This window comes from Oncorhynchus kisutch, linkage group LG22 (genome assembly GCF_002021735.2).
Source record: "Oncorhynchus kisutch isolate 150728-3 linkage group LG22, Okis_V2, whole genome shotgun sequence".
Lineage (NCBI taxonomy): Eukaryota > Metazoa > Chordata > Actinopteri > Salmoniformes > Salmonidae > Oncorhynchus > Oncorhynchus kisutch.
The window spans coordinates 45,832,762-45,853,439 of NC_034195.2; the positions used below are offsets into that span (position 1 = coordinate 45,832,762).

The 20,678-nt window shown below is 41.7% G+C and overlaps 2 protein-coding genes across 3 annotated transcripts in view; one reads left to right on the forward strand and one right to left on the reverse strand.

Annotated features, from left to right (window-relative positions):
- The window catches only part of cep290 (centrosomal protein 290), a 58,810-nt gene extending 43,050 nt beyond the window's left edge, over positions 1-15,760 (forward strand). For both annotated transcript variants that reach the window (XM_031801480.1, XM_031801481.1), the window contains 17 exons: positions 76-289; positions 1,771-1,908; positions 2,035-2,256; positions 2,536-2,676; positions 6,084-6,229; positions 6,521-6,676; positions 6,882-6,984; positions 9,015-9,137; positions 9,363-9,449; positions 10,414-10,578; positions 10,757-10,879; positions 10,958-11,127; positions 12,985-13,126; positions 13,415-13,488; positions 13,786-13,880; positions 14,081-14,139; positions 14,269-15,760. In XM_031801480.1, the coding sequence (XP_031657340.1) occupies positions 76-289; positions 1,771-1,908; positions 2,035-2,256; positions 2,536-2,676; positions 6,084-6,229; positions 6,521-6,676; positions 6,882-6,984; positions 9,015-9,137; positions 9,363-9,449; positions 10,414-10,578; positions 10,757-10,879; positions 10,958-11,127; positions 12,985-13,126; positions 13,415-13,488; positions 13,786-13,880; positions 14,081-14,139; positions 14,269-14,457 (2,347 nt within the window). In that variant the 3' untranslated portion in view covers positions 14,458-15,760. The remainder of the gene's footprint in view (positions 1-75; positions 290-1,770; positions 1,909-2,034; positions 2,257-2,535; positions 2,677-6,083; positions 6,230-6,520; positions 6,677-6,881; positions 6,985-9,014; positions 9,138-9,362; positions 9,450-10,413; positions 10,579-10,756; positions 10,880-10,957; positions 11,128-12,984; positions 13,127-13,414; positions 13,489-13,785; positions 13,881-14,080; positions 14,140-14,268) is intronic.
- rlig1 (RNA 5'-phosphate and 3'-OH ligase 1) lies at positions 15,230-19,991 on the reverse strand. The gene is made up of 6 exons (XM_020456330.2): positions 19,781-19,991; positions 18,474-18,591; positions 18,135-18,347; positions 17,779-17,976; positions 17,505-17,674; positions 15,230-17,303 (listed from the first exon to the last, which is right to left on the reverse strand). The coding sequence occupies exons 1-6, from the start codon at positions 19,868-19,870 to the stop codon at positions 17,115-17,117; spliced, it is 978 nt and encodes a 325-aa protein (XP_020311919.1). The 5' UTR covers positions 19,871-19,991; the 3' UTR covers positions 15,230-17,114.
- Between the last annotated feature and the right edge of the window lie 687 nt (positions 19,992-20,678).

The following is a 20,678-nucleotide window of genomic DNA, read 5'->3' on the forward strand; positions in this document are numbered from 1 at the left end:
CTATCTATACAAACTGTGTTTAACCAATTTGACCTGTGCCCTGTGTTTAGCTTAACCCCACTGTGTGTGTTCCAGGCTGGAGGAGCGTCATGCAGCCCAGGCCAAAGCTATGTCAGGGGAGGCTGAGGAGCAGCGGGCTCAGCTGGGTCAGATGGAGAAGGAGCTGCACTACCTCCGCACAGAGCTGGAGGCCCAGAAACAGGCCAACGTCCGCTCGCCCAGCAACACCATGAAGAACCTGGTGGAGAGACTCAAAGCACAGCTCAACCAGAAAGAGAAACAACTGAAGGTGAAGACTAGGAAGATACAGTTGTGGCCAGATATATTGGCACCCTTGCACCTTTCTTAAATAATTCCCTATTTCTTCTCAAATAAGTTGATGGTCATGTACTCTTATCTCCACCCAGCACAGCCAGAAGAGGACTTTACCACCCCTCAGAGCCTGGTGCCTCTCTAGGTTTCTTCCTACATTCCTGCCTTTCTATGCTGGATTTTCTAAGGAGTTTTTCCTAGCCACCGTGCTTCTACATCTACATTGCTTGCTGTTTGGGGTTTTAAGCTGGTTTTCTGTATAAGCACTTTGTAACAACTGCTGATGTAAAAAGGGCTTTAAAAATAAATGTGATTGAATTTTATTGATTGAAAATTTTTGGCCACCACACCTTGTTATTGGAATTTCAACATTGCAGAACAAATGGCATGGACAAAATTATTGGCATCCCAGAGCTAGTACTTGGTTGCACAGCCTTTGGCCAAGATAACTGCAGACAAACACTAACCATCAATGAGCTTATCTACTGACAATGTTGCCCACTTTTCAGCAGCAAACTGCTAAAATTCTTCAATGTTTGACGGGTTCCTTCCACCAACTACTGTTTTCAGATCTCGCCATAGGTTATGGATGTGATTCAGATCTGGACTCTTCGCTAGCCACTCCAGAACAGTCTAGCATCTCTTAAACATTCCTAGGTGGTTTTTAATGTGTGTTTGGGTTCATTGTCCTGCTCTAAGACCCGAAACCTTCAATGGAGACCCGGTTTCAATGTTCAACTCAGTGTCCAAAAACTGGGTCGCCTTTGAAGGTTATGGGTCTTCCAGCAGGACAACAACCCCAAGCACACATAAAAAGCACTCTGGAATGGTTCAAAAAGAAACGCTGGACTGTTCTGGAAATCACATCCATAACCTATGGCGAGAGCTGGAAACAGTAGTTGGTGCAGTGCACCCTTCAAACATTAAAGAATTAGAGCAGTTTGCTGCTTTAGAGTGGGCCATATTGCCTGTAGAATAGTGTAGCAAGCTCATTGATGACTACAAGAAGCATTTGTTGAAAGTTATCTTGGCCAAAGGCTGTGCAACCAAGTAAAGGCTCCGGGGTGCCAATAATTTTGTCCATGCCATTTGTGAAATTAAAATTGTCAATGTAAGTTTACAAAAATAAAATTGGTTCTGAAATGTTGAAATTCCAATAACAAGGTGTGGAGACCAAAAGTGTATTTAAAAAAAATGCCGGCTCATTTTAGGAGAAATAGGGAATTATTTGAGAAAAGTGCAAGGGTGGCAATATATTTGGCCACTACTGTGTTTGTTGGTCTTATGGTCTGCTCTCTATAGAACTGTGTCAGTGTAATTATAGCATCTTGGGAGCATGAACATGACTGCCAAACGTCACAATAGACTGACTAAACAGACCGGAACTATATTATGCCTCTCACTTCATCCTCTCCATCTCCCTTTCCCTTTTTCCCCCTTTCTCTCTCTTTCTCTCAGGCTCTGAGTAAGGCCCTGTTGGCGCTGAGGGCAGAGATGACGTCCCATGCGGAGCAGCAGATCATAGCCAATGCATCTCACAGAGAGGATAGCCTCAATGTCCAGCTGCTGGTAGACAAGCATACCAAGGACCTCAAGGTTGGTCCCCATCACTCTCTCAGTCTCATAGCATATTAGGTACCGTGCTATTAATGAACTAGCGCTTACATAATTTACATAACAGTATATCCCTTGAATGCATACCAATCTGGTTATTTCCATCAGGCTCGTGTGCAGGAGCTAAACGAAGAGCTCCAGGGGGCGAAGGAGGCTGTGAAGGCAGGGAGGGGGAGGGAGAACACCCTGAAGGAGGAGGTAGAGGGCTTGAACAAGGACCTCCAGAAGAGCCTGAAGACCCAGAGCAAGCTGCAGGGGGAGAAGGAAGAGAGAGACGAGGAGATCCAGGAACTCAAACAGCGAATCAAGAGACTCAACAGCGGACTGCAGGTCAGTGACACAGTCCGACTTGTTTCGTGGGAATATGCTTATTTCATTATTATTATTATTATGTAATCCAATTGGATGGACAATAGTTGTGTAATTTATCAATTGATTGGGGGGTGGGGGGCGACTCTGTTAGTGTGTTTGATTGATCATCTATTTGTGTTATCAATCTATGTAATTGTTTAAATTGTGTATGTGGGAGCGTGTCAGCATGTGCGCATATGTCTGTGTGTCAAAAAAAATTGTTTAACTGTAAATAATTATGACTGTTTGTGTGTGCAGGGTCAATCTGAGCCTGAGGGAAAGGGGCCCACAGTAGAGGCACTGCAGAAGAAGATCCGTAAGTTGGAGTCGGAGCTGGAAAGGAGAAGTGTACCAGAGTCAACAACAGAAAGGAAAGGTCTTGGCCTAAAGGATGACAAGGTGAGTACATACTGTTTTACCCACTTCAGGTACAGTTGAAGTCAGAAGTTTACATACACCTTAGCCAAATACATTTAAACTCAGTTTTTCACAATTCCTGACATTTAATCCTAGTAAAAAATGTCCTGTCTTAGGTCAGTTAGGATCACCACTTTATTTTAAGAATGTGTAATGTGAAATAATAGTAGAGAGAATTATTTATTTCAGCTTTAATTTCTTTCATCACATTCCCAGTGGGTCAGAAGTTTACGTACACTTAATCACTCAATTAGTATGTGGTAGCATAGCCTTTAAATTGTTTAACTTGGGTTAAATGTTTCGGGTAGCCTTCTGCAAGCTTCCCACAATAAGTTGGATGAATTTTGGCCCATTCCTCCTGACAGAGCTGGTGTAACAGAGTTAGGTTTGTAGGCCTCCTTGCTTGCACACACTTTTTTAGTTCTGCCCACAAATGTTTTATAGGATTGATGTCAGGGCTTTGTGATGGCCACTCCAATACCTTGACTTTGTTGTTTTTAAGCCATTTTACAACATTGGAAGTATGCTTGGGGTGAATGTCCATTTGGAAGACCCATTTGCAACCAAGCTTTAACTTCCTGGCTGATGTCTTGAGATGTTGCTTCAATATATCCACGTAATTTCATTCCTCATGATGCCATCTATTTTGTGAAGTGCACCAGTCCCTCCTGCAGCAAAGCACCCCAACAACATGATGCTGCCACCCCCGTGCTTCACGATTGGGATGGTGTTCTTTGGCTTGCAAGCCTCCCCCTTTTTCTTCCAAACATAACAATGGTCATTATGGCCAAACAGTTCTATTTTTGTTTCATCAGACCAGAAGACATTTCTCCAAAAAGTACAATCTTTGTCCCCATGTGCAGTTGAAAACCGTAGTCTGGCTTTTTTAGGGCGGTTTTGGAGCAGTGGCTTTTTCCTTGCTGAGCGGCCTTTCAGGTTATGTTGATATAGGACTCGTTTTACTGTGGATATAGATACTTTTGTACTTGTTTCCTCCACATCTTCACAAGGTCCTTTGCTGTTGTTCTGGGATTGATTTGCACTTTTCGCACCAAAGTACATTCATCTCTAGGAGACAGAACGCGTCTCCTTCCTAAGCGGTATGACGGCTGCGTGGCCCCATGGTATTTATACTTGCGTAACATTGTTTGTACAGATGAACATGGTACCTTCACGTGTTTGGAAATTGCTCCCAAGGATGAACCAGACTTGTGAAGGTCTACAATTTTTTTCTGAAGTTTTGGCTGATTTCTTTTGATTTCCCCATGATGTCAAGCAAAGAGGCACTGAGTTTGAAGGTAGGTCTTGAAATACATCCACAGGTACACCTCCAATAGACTCAAATGATGTCAATAAGCCTATCAGAAGCTTCTAAAGCCATGACATCATTTTCTGGAATTTTCCAAGCTGTTTAAAGGCATAGTCAACTTAGTGTATGTAAACTTCTGACCCACTGGAATTGTGATACAGCAAAATAATCTGTCTGTAAACAATTGTTGGAAAAATTACTTGTGTCATGAACAAAGTAGATGTCATAACCGACTTGAGAAAACTATAGTTTGTTAACAAGAAATTTGTGGAGTGGATGAAAAATGAGTTTTAATGACTCCATTCTAAGTGTATGTAAACTTCCAACTTAAACTGTATCTACTGTATTCTAGTCAAGGCTCATCCTCTATAACTACTACTGTACACACCTTTTCTATTCAAATACTATCCATACAGTGCCTTGCGAAAGTATTCGGCCCCCTTGAACTTTGCAACCTTTTGCCACATTTCAGGCTTCAAACATAAAGATATAAAACTTTATTTTTTGTGAAGAATCAACAACAAGTGGGACACAATCATGAAGTGGAACGACATTTATTGGATATTTCAAACTTTTTTAACAAATCAAAAACTGAAAAATTGGGCGTGCAAAATTATTGGGTCCCCCGAGCTGACAAGGTGAAAATCTGTCGTCCTGCCCCTGAACAAGGCAGTTGCCCCACCGTTCCTAGGCCGTCATCGAAAATAAGAATGTGTTCTTAACTGAATTGCCTAGTTAAATAAAGGTATGGGGGCATATAGCCTCCACATTGACTTGGTACCGGTACCCCCTGTATATAGCCTCCACATTGACTCGGTACTGGTACCCCCTGCATATAGCCTCCACATTGACTTGGTACTGGTACCCCCTGTATAGAGCCTCCACATTGACTTGGCACTGGTACCCCCTGCATATAGCCTCCACATTGACTGTGTACTGGTACCCCCTGTATATAGCCTCCACATTGACTTGGTAACAGTACCCCCTGTATATAGCCTCCACAATGACTCGGTACCGGTACCCCCTGTATATAGCCTCCACATTGGCTCGGTACTGCTACCCCCTGTATATAGCCTCCACATTGACTTGGTACTGCTACCCCATGTATATAGCCTCCACATTGACTCGGTACCGGTACCCCCTGTATATAGCCTCCACATTGACTTGGTACTGCTACCCCATGTATATAGCCTCCACATTGACTCGGTACTGGTACCCCCTGTATATAGCCTCCACATTGACTTGGTACTTCTACCCCATGTATATAGCCTCCACATTGACTCGGTACCGGTACCCCCTGTATATAGCCTCCACATTGGCTCGGTACTGGTACCCCCTGTATATAGCCTCCACATTGACTTGGTACTGCTACCCCATGTATATAGCCTCCACATTGACTCGGTACTGGTACCACCTGTATATAGCCTCCACATTGACTCTGTACTGGTACCCCCTGTATATAGCCTCCACATTGACTCGGTACTGGTACCACCTGTATATAGCCTCCACATTGACTCGGTACCGGTACCCCCTGTATATAGCCTCCACATTGACTTGGTACTGCTACCCCATGTATATAGCCTCCACATTGACTCGGTACTGGTACCACCTGTATATAGCCTCCACATTGACTCTGTACTGGTACCCCCTGTATATAGCCTCCACATTGACTCAGTACTGGTACCACCTGTATATAGCCTCCACATTGACTCTGTACTGGTACCCCCTGTATATAGCCTCATTATTGTTATGTACATTTATTGTGTAACTTTTTGATTGATTAGATTTGTTTGACTTTAGTTGATTTAGTAAATATTTCATTAACTCTATTTCATGAACTGCATTGTTGGTTAAGGACTTGTAAGAAAGAATTTCACAGTAAGGTTTACACCTGTATTCAGCGCATGTGTCCAATCAGATTTGATTTGATCCCTCCCTCCCTGTCCCACTGCATGTTGGCTCCATAGAGATCCTATAATTATATTCCTGTATTTCATGGACATTCACAAATACAAGGTATTTGAGGATTGAAAGGAACCTATGTGTGACATGCCTCATCATCACACTATCTATCCTGCAGACAAATAAAGAAGAAATAGTACGGTGGGAGGAGGGCAAGAAGTGGCAGGCCAGGATGGAGAAAGTGAGGAACATTCTGAAGGAGAAGGAGAGGGAAACCGAGTCTGTCTCTAAGCAGCTGAGTACTCTCAAGGAGCTCTACGCCAGGTTAGAGCCAAGACACTCATGGTGCAAGGGATTTAGCCACACCATGCACACACCATAAGAAACATATACATCCCACACACTTCATGAAGACATACTAAGTACTGACATTTTCACTGACACACACGGACGCACATGCACACGGACAATACCAACAAAAGGTTCACAGAAGCACATGACCCTGCTTACTCATACACAATAGATATCGAACACTCACTCACTCCTTCACTCCAATACTCCTTAGCCATATGGTCTTAAGTTGTGCCATGTCCCTGGTTGTCCGTCTGTGTTCAGACTGGAGCAGGAGAAGGCAGGTCTGCAGAGGAAACTGAAGGGTCGTGGTGTGACGGTAGATCAGGTGGTGGGGGTGAGGACACAGGAGTCTGAGAAAGAACTGGTTGAGCTGAAGAGGAGGAACGCTGAACTGGAGCAACAGATCCTCACCATAAAGTAGGTGTTTCAGACATTGTAAAATGTGCTGCTGTTGGTTCGTTTAATAGCAACTCTTTTTCTTTAGAAGCTCAAAATCATAGGGCTTTTTCTGGTGGACAAATAAGATGGTGGGAACACATCGACAGCACTATTATGTATTGTGTTTGCAGTATAACCAGACCAACCCTTGTAGGACTAACATTTTCCTCTCTGTCCATTCCAGACAGCAGCAGGCCCTACCCAGAGATTCTGCCATGGAGGACATGAACCTGAGGAACCACTACCTGGAGGATAGGCTTCACTCCCTGGAGAGCCAGAAGTCCTCTGTAAGACTACACACTGACTGACTCAAATATGATCTAAGACTGCACTACCTTTTACACACAAACACAACAAGACAGGAAAACATACTTAAACTGCCGGGCTTGACGTTGAACGTTTGTGAAAACTCACTCAGACACAACAGACAACCACTGTTTACAAATATTGCCAACTGTCTTTCATCTCACTATGTACGTATGTTTGCATTAATTTCACATTTAAGTCATTAGGTTTCTACACTTTCTTTATTCTCTTTTCTACTTCTCTCTTTCACCCACTCCTCAATCCCATTCGTGAAGGAGGGGAGAAGTTTGGTCTCCCCGTCCGTGTCCTTGAAAGAGCTTCGTTCGCTGACGTTTGATGTTGGTGACGTACATGAGAAAAAGAGGGTCCTGACCTTCTTAGCCAATGACAGTGTAGCCTGTCAGAGAGATGGCACGTCAGCCCACAAGGAGGGGGCACTACACCCAAACCAAGAACAGAAAGAAACCCAGACAGTCTTTGATGGAACAAATGACTGTGTACCTGAGACCGAGCAGACAGAGAAACCAAGCAGGGCAGAGCGTGGAGAACAGGAAAGAACAGATGAGACTGGAGAGGGAGGACATGAAGAACAGACTGAAGATACAGGAGAGGGAGATGGGGAAACAGAAGAGACTGACAGAGAGTCCACGCAGGAGAACCTGGAAAAAAGTGGCGCAGAGTCAGAGAATGTCAATGAGGTGGCTGTTGCTGAACTAGTGGACATAACCACAGAGGAGAATCTCATTGTCAGACAGGATTCCACAAGTGACACTGTGCTGGATTTGAGTGTACCCAAACCATAGAAATAGAATGAATAGAACAGGCTTGGAACCTCTAACCCTGGCAATTTGACTGGTGAACTCATTGGTACACTCGCACTGGCTGCCTGGTATTGTGATGCAATCATTTCCATTGTAATATAGAATGTTCCTTCAAATTATGTTAACTGATGTGGCTCATGCAATATAATGGATTTTTTGTAATGTCAGTTGAGTATAATCAACATATTACAGCACATGTTGATGAGTACACATAGGAGCAAAGCAGGACGTTAAATAAAAAGTGCACCGTACACTTCCTTTTTTCTTCCATTATTTTTACTTCCTGCTTTGCTCCTATGGGTACACTCGCAATGGCCACCAGTCCACCCATTATGCCATAGGGGACATTCTTTCTATTCATTCTATTTCTACGATCCAAACCTCCTAAATCCAGAATGAGCCATCAACCTCTGAGAGGCTTGAGTCAGCGAAACCTGCATCTGAGCAAGGAGAGGTGACAGCAGTCGAGTAGTGTGATGGATACAGATAATGCAGAGGATACAGGGGGAGACAGAGATGGAGGAGATGGAGACACAGAGGGAGGTGGAGATGGAAATTAAGTGGTACAGTGGAGGAAACGTCAGGAAAGAAGAGGACTTCATAATGGAGGTCATCGCTGACCTCAGTGCTGACCTCATTGACGGCGAACCTGACAGTTTTGTCATCAAGGAACTCGACATTGACGATGTCACAGACAGGAAGCTCGAGTTTGTTTCGGAGAGTACCCGTGGTGCCGAGCTTGAGGTCATTACCAATGACATTGAGAAGATAAGACAAAAGCTCAAACCTATGTCTCCCAAAACTCATAAGGTACCAAAGGCTGTCCCTGGCTTCCACCCTGACAAGATGCTAGTGCAGTGTTTGAGCTAGCAGAAAGTGTGTAGTGTTTGGCTTGATAGGCTCCCAGTCTGTGTTTCATTTATTTTTTTACCTTTATTTTAACTAGGCATGTCAGTTAAGGACAAATTCTTATTTACAATGACGGCCTACCCCGGCCAAACCCTGTGTATAGTACCTCCTTCCAGTCCTAGGCGCTACGTTTTTGTATGTTAATCCATGTGGTCACCACCTTACACTTCCTTTCTTTGCTCCCTTCATCTCTTCCCTCTTCTCTCCTAATAAATTGTTATTTTTGTGCTTCGTCACATTCTGATTGCGTAAGTGTGACGGCTGTTATTTCTTTCTTCTAGACATCAGGCACCCCCTCGCAGAAAGAGTACGAGCTTCAGAGAGAGAACTTAAAGCTTTCCTCCGAGAAGCTGGAGCTCTGCTTTCAACTGGAACAGGCCAACAACGACCTACCCAGACTAAAGGTATGGTAGATACATTATGGGGGGGGGGGTTTGACTAAAAACATAGCTGCAGATCATTAGCTCCCTTTCAACTGGGGCCTTGAAGCCCAATAACTTAAGCCCTGTTAAGCAACCAGTTAAGACCTCAGTGGATAGGTGGATTTTAAGACCTTTGGTCTGTTAAGACCTGCCAGAGATGTTTGTTTTCCAGCTTATCCAATGATACCCTCTCTACTTTACTGATAGGACCAAGTTGCAGACCTCAAAGAGATGTACAACGTTCTGAAGAAGGAAAAGGCGGAGGTGGAGAAAAAACTGGGCCACGTCCGTGGGGTAGGTCAATCCTAGTCTTGTGCAGGGGTCTTGTGCAAGTTCTCAGTCTCTGCGATGGATTTTAGTCATATGGATGACGCATTAGGTTTGAGTCTAAAATAATATTTTTTTGTGGGGGGTTATTATTTAGGGTTAATATTTATATATATTTTCAAATAACTGCCCTTTTTTCTCTAGAGCCAAAAGGTTTGCCATGGAATTTTTTGACTGAAAAAGTTTCAATCATGGGATTTTTTTTTGTGCTTTAATTGCTTGTGTACGCTGATGACTAGGTATCTACACTGAGTATACAAAACATTTAGAACACCTGCTCTTTTTTTACATTTTATTTCACCTTTATTTAACCAGGTTGAGAACAAGTTCTCATTTACAACTGAGAGCTGGCCAAGATAAAGCAAAGCAGTTCGACACATACAACAACACAGAGTTACACATGGAGTAAACAAACATACAATCAATAATTGTATTTTCCATGACATAGACTGACCATGTAACTACTTAATGTATAAGCTAGAGCAGGGGTTCTAAATCTGTGTTTCGTGACCCGCCAATTGAGGTGCATTTTGAATCACGACCTACCATAAGGGTTGAGCGGTGAAAAAACATACATAGACCAAAGACTCTTTCCATGACACAGACTAACCAGGTGAATCCAGGTAAGAACTATGATCCTTTATTGATGTCTCTTGTTAAATCCACTTCAATCAGTATAGAGATGAAGATGAGCAACACAATATTAGAAAGGTGTTCTTAATGTTTTGTAAACTCGGTGTATACAGATGTCGTATTCCCATGTGGTCAGGCTGTAATTCTACTCTATCCACCGGTCTGTTTTCACTCTTGTTTTACTGACATGGCTTGTAGAGAGGTTCTCACTTTACAGTCAATTTAACCATCTAGTAACAGTGTATTATACAACAACTGGATCACACGACTGAATGAAACTCTTTCCTATCCACTGTAGGCGGGTCGCAGCGGTAAAACTGTGCCAGAGTTGGAGAAGACCATCGGGCTGATGAAGAGGGTGGTGGATAGGGTGCAGAGGGAGAACGAGACGCTGAAGAAAACTCCAGCAGCACTGAGTCAGGAACAGCTCACAGCTCTGGAACGCAAGCATGAAAAACTCAAGGTGAACTCTAGTTGAACTACTTGTGTAATAGGGCATGAGATGTCCTATTACATGTTTAACAACCAGTGGAGCTCTTATAGCCCTTCAAAACTGCTGTTCAAAAAAAACTGCTGTTATGCTGTTCAAGTTCAAATGTTTTTTAAATGCATTTTGTCCTCTGGCTCTCCGTCTTCTCTAGAATGATTACGAGAAGCTCAAGAGAAACACAGAAACACAGCTGAGCTCCAGACTAGAGACCAAAACCAAAGGAGTGGAGAAAATTGTGATGGAAAACGAACATTTACGGAAAGAGATTAAAAGGGTATGTGTTCCGCCCCATCCCCTTTTCATGGGATGCATAGTTACAACATTTAGTCAAGTCTCAAAAAATGTGTTGCAGGAGACTGAGGCTACGGAGAGGCTGAGGATGGCCAAGACCAGTCTAGAGATGACCAATGAGAAGCTGGAGTCTGAGCTGGAGGAGGCCAGACAACAACTAGTGGCAGCCCAGTCCAGGGTCATCCCTGAGGGGGTCGAAAGTAAGACCTGGAAGGCCACTGTGGTAACAAGGTGAGGGATCCGTTGAAATTAACGAAGTCAACCACTCAGTCCTCACTCCTGTTCTCATCTGACTAAAAGACACAAGCGAACTCACTAACCATGTTTCTTGGACTGTAACTACTTAATGTATAAGCTAGAGCAGGGGTTCTAAAACTTTGTTTCGTGACCCGCCAATTGAGGTGTCTTTTGAGTCACGACCTACCATAAGGGTTGAGCGGTGAAAAAACATACATAGACCAAAGACTAAGTAAAAAAATATATCATCTTGGCAGCAGAAAATGTTGTAGTTAAGCTAATTTCCTGCAATTCTACACATTTTACCATGGTTAATGCTGTGTTTATGCTCAAACATTATAACAAAATCAATGGGGGCCTGATTGCCTAGTGTTTCTTTTGTTGATTGTAAGTTCTCCAAGATTATAGGCTATTATTTAAAAATATATACGCTACCTTTCAAAAGTTTGGAGTCACATAGAAATGTCCTTGTTTTTTAAAGAAAATCAGAGGCGTACAGAGGCTCATTATCAACAACCATCACTCCTGTGTTCCAATGGCACATTGTGTTAGCTAATCCAAGTTTATCATTTTAAAAGGCTAATTGATCATTAGAAAACCCTTTTGCAATTATGTTAGCACAGCTGAAAGCTGTTGTTGTGATTAAAGAAGCAATAAAAACTGGCCGTCTTTAAACTATCTGGAGTATCAGCATTTGTGGGTTCGATTACAGGCTCAAAATGTCCAGAAACAAAGAACTTTCTTTTGAAACTTGTCAGTCTATTCTTGTTCTGAGAAATTAAGGCTATTCCATGCGAGAAATTGCCAAGAAACTGAAGATCTCGTACAACGCTGTGTACTACTCCCTTCACAGAACAGCGTCAACTGGCTCTAGCCAGAATATAAAGAGTGGGAGGCCCCGGTGCACAACTGAGCAAGAGGACAAGTACATTAGAGTGTCTAGTTTGAGAAACAGATGCCTCACAAGTCCTCAACTGGAAGCTTCATTAAATAGTACCCACAAAACACCAGCCTCAACGTCAACACTGAAGAGGCGACTCAGGAATGCTGGCCTTCTATGCAGAGTTCCTCTGTCCAGCGTCTGTGTTCTTTTGCTCATCTTAATATTTTATTTTTATTGGCCAGTCTGAGATATGGATTTTTTTTTTCAACTCTGCCTAGAAGACCAGCATCCCGGAGTCACCTCTTCAATTTTCTGGATTGACTGGCCTTCGTGTCTTAAAGTAATGATGGACTGTTGTTTCTCTTTGCTTATTTGAGCTGTTCTTGCCATAATATGGACTTGGTCTTTTACCAAACAGGGCTATATTCTGTATACCACCCCTACCTTTTCACAACACAACTGATTGGCTCAAACTCATTAAGAAGGAAAGAAATTCCACAAATTAAAAATAAAGCACACCTGTTAATTGAAATGCATTCCAGGTGACTACCTCATGAAGCTGGTTGAGAGACTGCCAAGAGTGTGCAAAGCTGTCATCAAGGCAAAGGGTGGCTACTTTGAAGAATTTAACACTTTTTTGGTTACTACATGATTCCATGTATTATTTCATAGTTTTGATGTCTTCACTATTATTCCACAATGTACAAAATAAGAAAACCCTGGAATGAGGTGTGTCCAAACTTTTGACTGGTACTGTTCATAAAATTGCAATGCACAACATTTTTTATCCCGTGACCTGCATGGACCCCTGCCACAACCTACAAGTGGGTCCCGACTGACAGTTTCGGAACCACTGACCTAAAGAACAAACATCTAGATCTGGTAGAATACCAAGCCAACGTAGACTACATTGGGGTGTCTTGAAACTAGATAGCTGACTGAAAAGGGGTTGGTTTCCCTCCCTTCAGGATGTTTGAGAGTAAGATGAAAGCACTGGAACAGGACATCAGCCAGAAGAACTCCAGTCTCTCAGAGCTCAGGCTGCAGCTGCGAGAGGCCAGTGAGAGGGAGGAGAAAGCACAGCGAGTCGCCAGCCAACTACAGGAGCAGGTAAGCGTAAGAGCTCCACACAGAGAAAAATTAAGAATCGCACAGTGATTTCACTGTGAAATCACTGTGCGATTCTTAATTTTTCTCAATGGTTGAGCCTCAAATGGCACCCTGTTCCCTATATAGTTCAATACTTTTAACCACGGCTCATAGGGCTCTGTTCAAAAGTAGTGTACTACTTCTGGGCCAATCAAACCAGATTGTTTATATAAAGAAAATGAAGTAGCATTCTAGTACTATGCTACATTATTTTCATGGTGGTGAAAACAGTTTTTGTTTGTTCTGAAGGTGAAGCTGTTAAACAACTTTCCCACCACAGCAAACACTGAGTCAGGCCTCGCCAAGGAGTTCCAGTCAGCGAGGTGAATATGTCCTATAGGCCAGCTCTTCAATGTAGACAAACTTGTGATACATCTAACCTGATTGCCTTTGCATACAATAGCATTACAAACATATGGTTCACACATATCTAACATGGGAATGCGTTAGCTATGTGTGAACCATATGTTAATGTAAACCAAAGTGAAGGAAATTGAAAACTGCATTTATGTTTGTAATATCCATTACTACACCAACGGGTCAAATTTGGTGATGAAAATTATACATTTGATTTGCCATCCATTAGTCACACAGGAATGTCTATCCCATTTTGTCTTTAGATTGACCAATAACCAGCTTGAGAGGGAGAAGGAAGAGCTGGTACAGAAGTATAGTGACTACACTAAGAAGTATGAGACAACCTCTGCTGGGCCAGGTGAGACATGTAAAAGCAAAGTGGTCCTGTTTGACAAGTTTCCACTTCAAGGTGGAAGATGTGCATTATTGATGTGTTCATGCATGTTCTGTGATGTCAAACAAAACTTGTACTGTTCAGGAATGATGCAGAACCTAAACAGGCGCAGTAACTAACTAGCACAATTTGCACATCAACAAGTGTCATGTTTTTGTCGTCAGGGTATGAGGAGCTACAAGCCCTGCTGAAGGCCACTGGAGAGGAAAAAAAACACTTGCAGGTATTGGGACTTCTCCGATCTATTACCTCATCTATTTGGGTTGTTTTGAGTGTAGAAAAGTAAAAACATTCAAACAAATTGTATCTATTTCTCTGTGAACATATTTTTGATTTACCTTCCCGATTCCAGGCCGAAGTAAAAAAGATGAAGATGGAACTGGAGAACTTTGACCCGACATTCTTTGAGGAGATTGAGGATCTGAAGTTTAATTACAATCTGGAGGTGAAGAAGAACATTGTTCTGGAGGAGCAACTGAAGAAAGTGTGTGAACAGTTTGGTGTAGCAGCTGCAGATATCCCTGATGTGTCCATCAGCTAACACAGGATGGATATTGTGCCTTTTAAACCATTAAATGTCTTAAATATATAGTATTTATATGGTTTTAATGTGAATGTCGTCTAGAAGATGAAGTTGAATGTAATTGTGTTTCTCCTCCTGAGGCAGTTTTGTTCAAACAATGTAGCAGGGATTTTACATGTCAAACAGTTTTGTACATTTGTATACAGTGCCTTCAGAAAATATTCATACACCTTATTCCACATTTTGTTGTGTTACAGCCTGAATGTATTTTATTTATGTTGATCCATCTACACACAATTCACCATAATGACTAAGTGAAAATGTCTTTTTAGAAATGTTTACAAATGTATTGAAAATGAAGTACATATCTAATTTGCATAAGTATTCACACCCCTGAGTCAATCAATCAATACATGTTAGAATCACCTTTGGCAGTGATTACAGCTGTGAGTATTTCTGCGTACTTCTCTAAGAGCTTTGCACACCTGGATTGTACAATATTTGCACATTATTGTTTTTACAATTCTTCAAACTCTGTCAAGTTGGTTGTTGGTCATTGCTATAGACAATTTCAAGTCTTGCCATACATTTTCAAGCTGATTTAAATCAAAAATGTAACTAGGCCACTCAGGAACATTCAATGCCTTGATAAGCAACTCCAATGTAAATTTAGCCTTGTGTTTTAGATTATTGTCCTGCTGAAAGGTGAATTTGTCTCCCAGTGTGTTGGAAAGCAGACTGAACCAGGGTTTCCTCTAGGATTCTGCATCAAAAATCATGTTTTTTTTTAATCTATTGAACTTTTGAAAATGTTAACTTTTTTTCCATAACAAAGGGGTTGAATACTTGACTTAAGACATTTCAGCTTTTCTTTTTTAATTTAAAAACATAATTCCACTTGGACATTGAGGTATTGTATAGGCCAGTGACACAAAATCTCAAATTAATCCATTTGAAATTCAGGCTGCAACACAACAAAATGTGTAAAAAGTACTTTCTGAAGGCACAGTATGTTGGCTAGATTGTGTTTGATACGTTTTCTATTGCGTTACTTCTATCAATAAAGCAGATTTAATGTGCATATGTGTATATCAGTGGCCAAACTGCTTTTAATTTAAGGGCAAAAACCATTTGGAATAGCTTTTGAAATAGATATTTGGTCAAAATATATGTACATTTACATGATACTTAGGCTACACATATTCAATATATTTACAGGCTTTTTATTGGGCAGGTTCGTTCATGTTGGAAGACATATAGCCAGGTTAAACCAGATTGAACACTGCACTCACCATTGTTTCACTGGTGACCCCACTATTTAGTCTGGTTCAACCATACTAATGGTAATACAGTATGGAAGCTTACAGTCCTGGAGCAAGGCCCCTAAATCTATGCCGTCAGGCTCTCTTGTGGTGACGACATCTCAGTGATTTCTTTTTAAGGTCTGTCCCTCGAGTTAGAAAATGTCTGATAGTAGTACAGCAATGGTAGCTTTCTCTGCGTTCCATCAGAGACATTCTTAGAATGTTCAGGACCACCTTAGTGTGGAGTGCTTTCCTAGAGAGATTGTTTTTATGGAGTGAATCACAGGATTCACGCATGAACCCCACAATTTTTTCCCCCAACATGGCCGCCAAACAACTAAAAAGGGTCTTATTGGATAAATGTTGCATTACCATACCTGTATGAAAAAAGTATATTATTCCCAATAATATCTTGAAATGTTCTTAGTGATGTAGAATACACAACCAAATTAGCCAGGTGTGCTATAACATAACAATGTTAAATTGCGGTTAGAATATGCCCAAGAAGCTGTTATGATCAGTAATTGCTATATTTAATCTTCAAACATGGATATGTACATGTGAATAGACATGGATGTGAGCTGATGAAAATTATATTAACTGTTTTCATTAACAATGTAAAATTCCATAGGAATGCCAATACGTTTTAACCTAATATCTGGATGATGAGAGCAGCAAACCATTACACATAGTTAGTCTAAATCAAGATGTATTCTAATACAATTATATTCCATACAGGTATGGTAATGCGAAATGTATCCGATAACACCCAATTGAGTTGTTTGGCAGCCATATTGGAAAAAGGCTTCAGTGGGGTTAATGCTGTAGTGGCCCTGTATACAAATATTTTTTAAACCCTGTTCTAGCTGAGCGTGTGAAATGTGGTGTTCCTATCACCGAAGATACAATCCAAAAGCGTAGCTGCCCCATATTAATTCATAATATGTACCATAGAGGTCAAAGTTCTGTTGACCTGAACATTGCAAGAATGTATCTGATGGATAGCTGTGAATCTAAGCTTTCTAGTGCTATATGATTACAGGGTATACGTGAGCAATAACTTGTTGTATACTGACATTGTCTGTCATAGGGTAAAATCCCTATGGGAAAAATGAATGGGATGGAGGGATGAATGAAAGTGATAACACAGAAAGCTGCCATTGCTGCACTGCTATCACACATTTCCAACACTAAGGACATAGACCTTCACATAATCACTATGAGACATTATTACCCCAAGTGAGCCTGACCGACCCCACTGACTCATGGATAATTACAAACAGGAATGTTTCTTAAGACTCCGGGCAGATCCTGGTGGATTTAGGGATAAAGGTCTTCTGACCTAAATAGGACTTCCTGGTTAAATAAAGGTTAAGGGTCAAACTGGATGTCCTGCAGTCTGCTGAAGCGATGTCCGTTTAACTGGGATAGAGATGTAAACAAGTCCTTGCTGGTGATGTCATACTCTCGTTTGGTCCCGTCGACGTGGACGACCACAGGCCGAGCATTCAGGATGGTGTCGCCATCCGGCCATCTCAGTCCCAGGTGATGACGATGGAGCTACAGCCAAACAAACAAACACTGGTTTTACCACTTAAATGTCAAAGCTTCTGACCTGGAGGTAACAAAATAACACACTTTTCATAATTTCATTATGATGTGATGAAAGAAAACTAACAAAGAAAATCTGAAGACATACCACAGTCCAAGTCTCAATTTAATTGCATAATAGGAGCCTCTGATGGGTTCTAGAGCGCTTACCTTAACCAGTGTCCCGTCATTACAGTGCCAGACGATGCCCTCAACACGGCCCTCCTGGCTGTCCTGGAACCAGGAACACAACTGCTGGTAGTCCACCGGGGGAGGGTTCCTGATGTGTACACTCCCATGGGCAACCAGGACGTGGACAGGCTGCTTTTTACTTCCCAACCCTGTCAGAAACAACACAATATTTAGATGATCTTGCTAAAAGGCCACGTTCAGAAGTGCATGTATACATGTACAGTGGAGGACTTGGACTGTATGTCACATTTACCATATGGGTTCCCATTGACGTTGGTTCCAATAAGCTCCAGGGTTTGCTCCAGGAGATCCGCCAGTTGTACCATGGTGATCTCTAGCAGGTCTTCCTTGTCAGCACTGGGCCTCAGAACCAGCGCTACACCAGCATCATAGTCCACAACAGACGAGTGCCAACAGTACTGCTTGTTGTCTTTCTCCACTGGAACCCAACCTAAACATACATTGAAAAAGTACAATCAGTATTTTAGTTTCCATTTAAAGGACATACCATTTGTAAATAGAAAATAGTGAAAAGCGAGTGACAGGCCTTTTAGTTAATCAATGTCCGGGAAACCAGCTCGAGTTGTGTGTCCATATATAGTGTCCCACCTGGGATGTGTCCGTGGTCATCTGGTACAGGCTGTCCATTGTGGTGCTGAACTCTGTGTGCCGGGACCCAAGACTCTGGAACCGTCTTAAAGTCTTCTTTCACATTCCACGTAAAACCTTTGTAACTTTTGTGGGAATACTGATGCTTCTTGAACCTCTTGTCTGCCTGCTTGGTGGGCTTCCGATCTAGTCGAGCCCAGAGGTATGATTGCCCTGGAAAAGAAAGAAACCATTTACAGTGTAGACATTTCATTGAGGGAGCTTCATTTTTTCCATAACGAGGGTATAAAGGCCCAGGTGTGTGGACTGCAATGTTAATTTATGCAGTTCAACGCTCACCTTTATAAATTGAAACATAGCAGCAGGTGCCATCCAGCTTTTCTGTGGCAAGTGCACAGTCAATATTCGATTCCAGTGCTATAGGGTTCACGTTTTCAGTGGCTACAACCTGAAATTGCTGTTAGAAAAAAAGATAACGAAGAGGGACATATCATTACAGCAAAGATTTCCTGCATAGTACGTGCAACTGACTGTCTTTTTTAGCAGCTACCGGTAAATCAAAGTTGCTAAAAAAATATATATCAATCATAACCTAAAAACTATGGTCATATTTTGTTGTATTGTGCCATATCAATTGAAATGTGTTTGTTGTCATAGAATATACATAAAGATATGTGCATCTTATGGTGTTTTCACATATCTCATATTTCACACTCTAACTCTGGGGTAAAAAGAAAAAAAGCTAAATAACTGTTCTCTTTGTATTCACACTTCCCTTGCCTTTGAATGAGGACTCAACTCTTTTGCCAGTTCCTTTCACCTATTTTGTGATTTGAGTTCTCCTTGCCTTCACATTGCTATGTTTAGAAAGTTACCAAGATCTTTTTCTAACAATCCACTCTGGGTTTTTACCTTGTGCAAGACAAGCCATTCTATCAGAATGTGTTATCAGACAGCTAGATATACTAACTTACATTTTGGAGGTTAATAGATTGCATTTAGTTAAAATATGAGAGAATAATTGTAATCAGAAGATACTATGAACATGTAAATATAATTGGTAACAGAATAAATAGCCGTTTATTCTGTAGCACCGTTTCCCCTGCCATAACCCCTCATATTGGTGCCACAAAAGAGAGAAGATGGTGAAATCACCCTTACAGTGGACACATTTCAAGAGCTCAACTGTGCCGCGATCAGCAGGACAACGTTGATAGAAATGTATGATGTAGCTAGAGCAAACATCTCTTTGGTATATATAATATTAAATCACGTCAGCTTTAGTCATGGCATTTCTATCTGCAACGTTCCACGTTTTCGTACTAAACATGGCTCTGGTTTTCATTCAATGGGGTAACATCAGACTGCATCACTAACCAATAAACTGCTGCTGTGTTGACGTTTTAGCTAGTTAGCATTAGCTTAGTATCCACCTAACTATTGTGCAGAGTAAGAATCATTACAAAACGTAGCTATTAGGAAAACAAATACAACATTAATCTAGAAAACCATTAATGTATACAGTAGTATTTAGGATATATTCTAACTGTTAATTTGAGTTATTTTACCTGTTATTTTACCTAACTAGTTAGCAACGCACGTTAGCGATCTAACGTTAGCTGCTATCTGCAGTAACTCATACTCACTTGACATTCGCGTTTTCTGGATTGTTCCTCTTTCACCTCAGTCAAAAACACACAAGATATCTTTTGCTGCACAGAACCGAAACGTCGCATTATGGCAGACTTCCGTTAATACGGAATAATTAAGATCAAAGAGAGAAGTAATTTTCTGCCTCGAACTCGTTCTTTTCCGGGTATAGTAACCACTAGATATTATTGAGCATGCGCAAAGCCAAAATCAGTAGGAACACCGTGTTGTATTTATTATGGATCCCCATTAGCTGCTGCTACTCTTCCTGCGGTCCAGTAAAATTAAGGCAGTTTATACATTACATGACAATACATTCACAATGTCTCTTCTCCACCGGTACCACATATCTAATAGTACAAAATCCACGTGTACATGTGTGTATGCTATCGTGTGCGTATGCATGTGTCTGTGCCTATGTTTGTGTTGCTGCTTCACAGTCCCCGTTGTTCCATAAGGTGTATTTGTATCTGTTTTTTAAATCTAATCTAACTGCTTGCTTCAGTTACTTGATGTGGAATAGAGTTCCATGTAGTCATGGCTCTATGTAGTACTGTGCGCCTCCCATAGTCTGTTCTGGACTTGGGGACTGTGAAGAGACCTCTTGTGGCATGTCTTGTGGGGTATGCATGGGTGTCTGAGCTGTGTGCCAGTAGTTCAAACAGACAGCTACAACTCGGTGCATTCGACATGTCAATACCTCTCATAAATACAAGTAGTGATGAAGTCAATCTCTCCTCCACTTTGAGCCAGGAGAGATTGACAGGCATATTATTAATATTATCTTTCTGTGTACATCCAAGGACCAGCCTTGCTGCCCTGTTACGAGCCAATTGCAATTTTCCTTAGTCCCTTTTTGTGGCACCTGACCACATGACAGAACAATAGTCCAGG

What these genes read in the sequence shown, in the direction of transcription:
- rlig1 (XM_020456330.2), bottom strand. Translation starts at nt 19,870, where the DNA reads ATGCGACGTTTCGGTTCTGTGCAGCAAAAGATATCTTGTGTGTTTTTG. An exon ending in CCAGAAAACGCGAATGTCAA is followed by an intron (nt 18,592 to 19,780) that starts GTGAGTATGAGT and finishes TTTTTCTAACAG; the next exon opens with CAATTTCAGGTTGTAGCCAC. An exon ending in TGACCACGGACACATCCCAG is followed by an intron (nt 17,977 to 18,134) that starts GTGGGACACTAT and finishes ATGTATGTTTAG; the next exon opens with GTTGGGTTCCAGTGGAGAAA.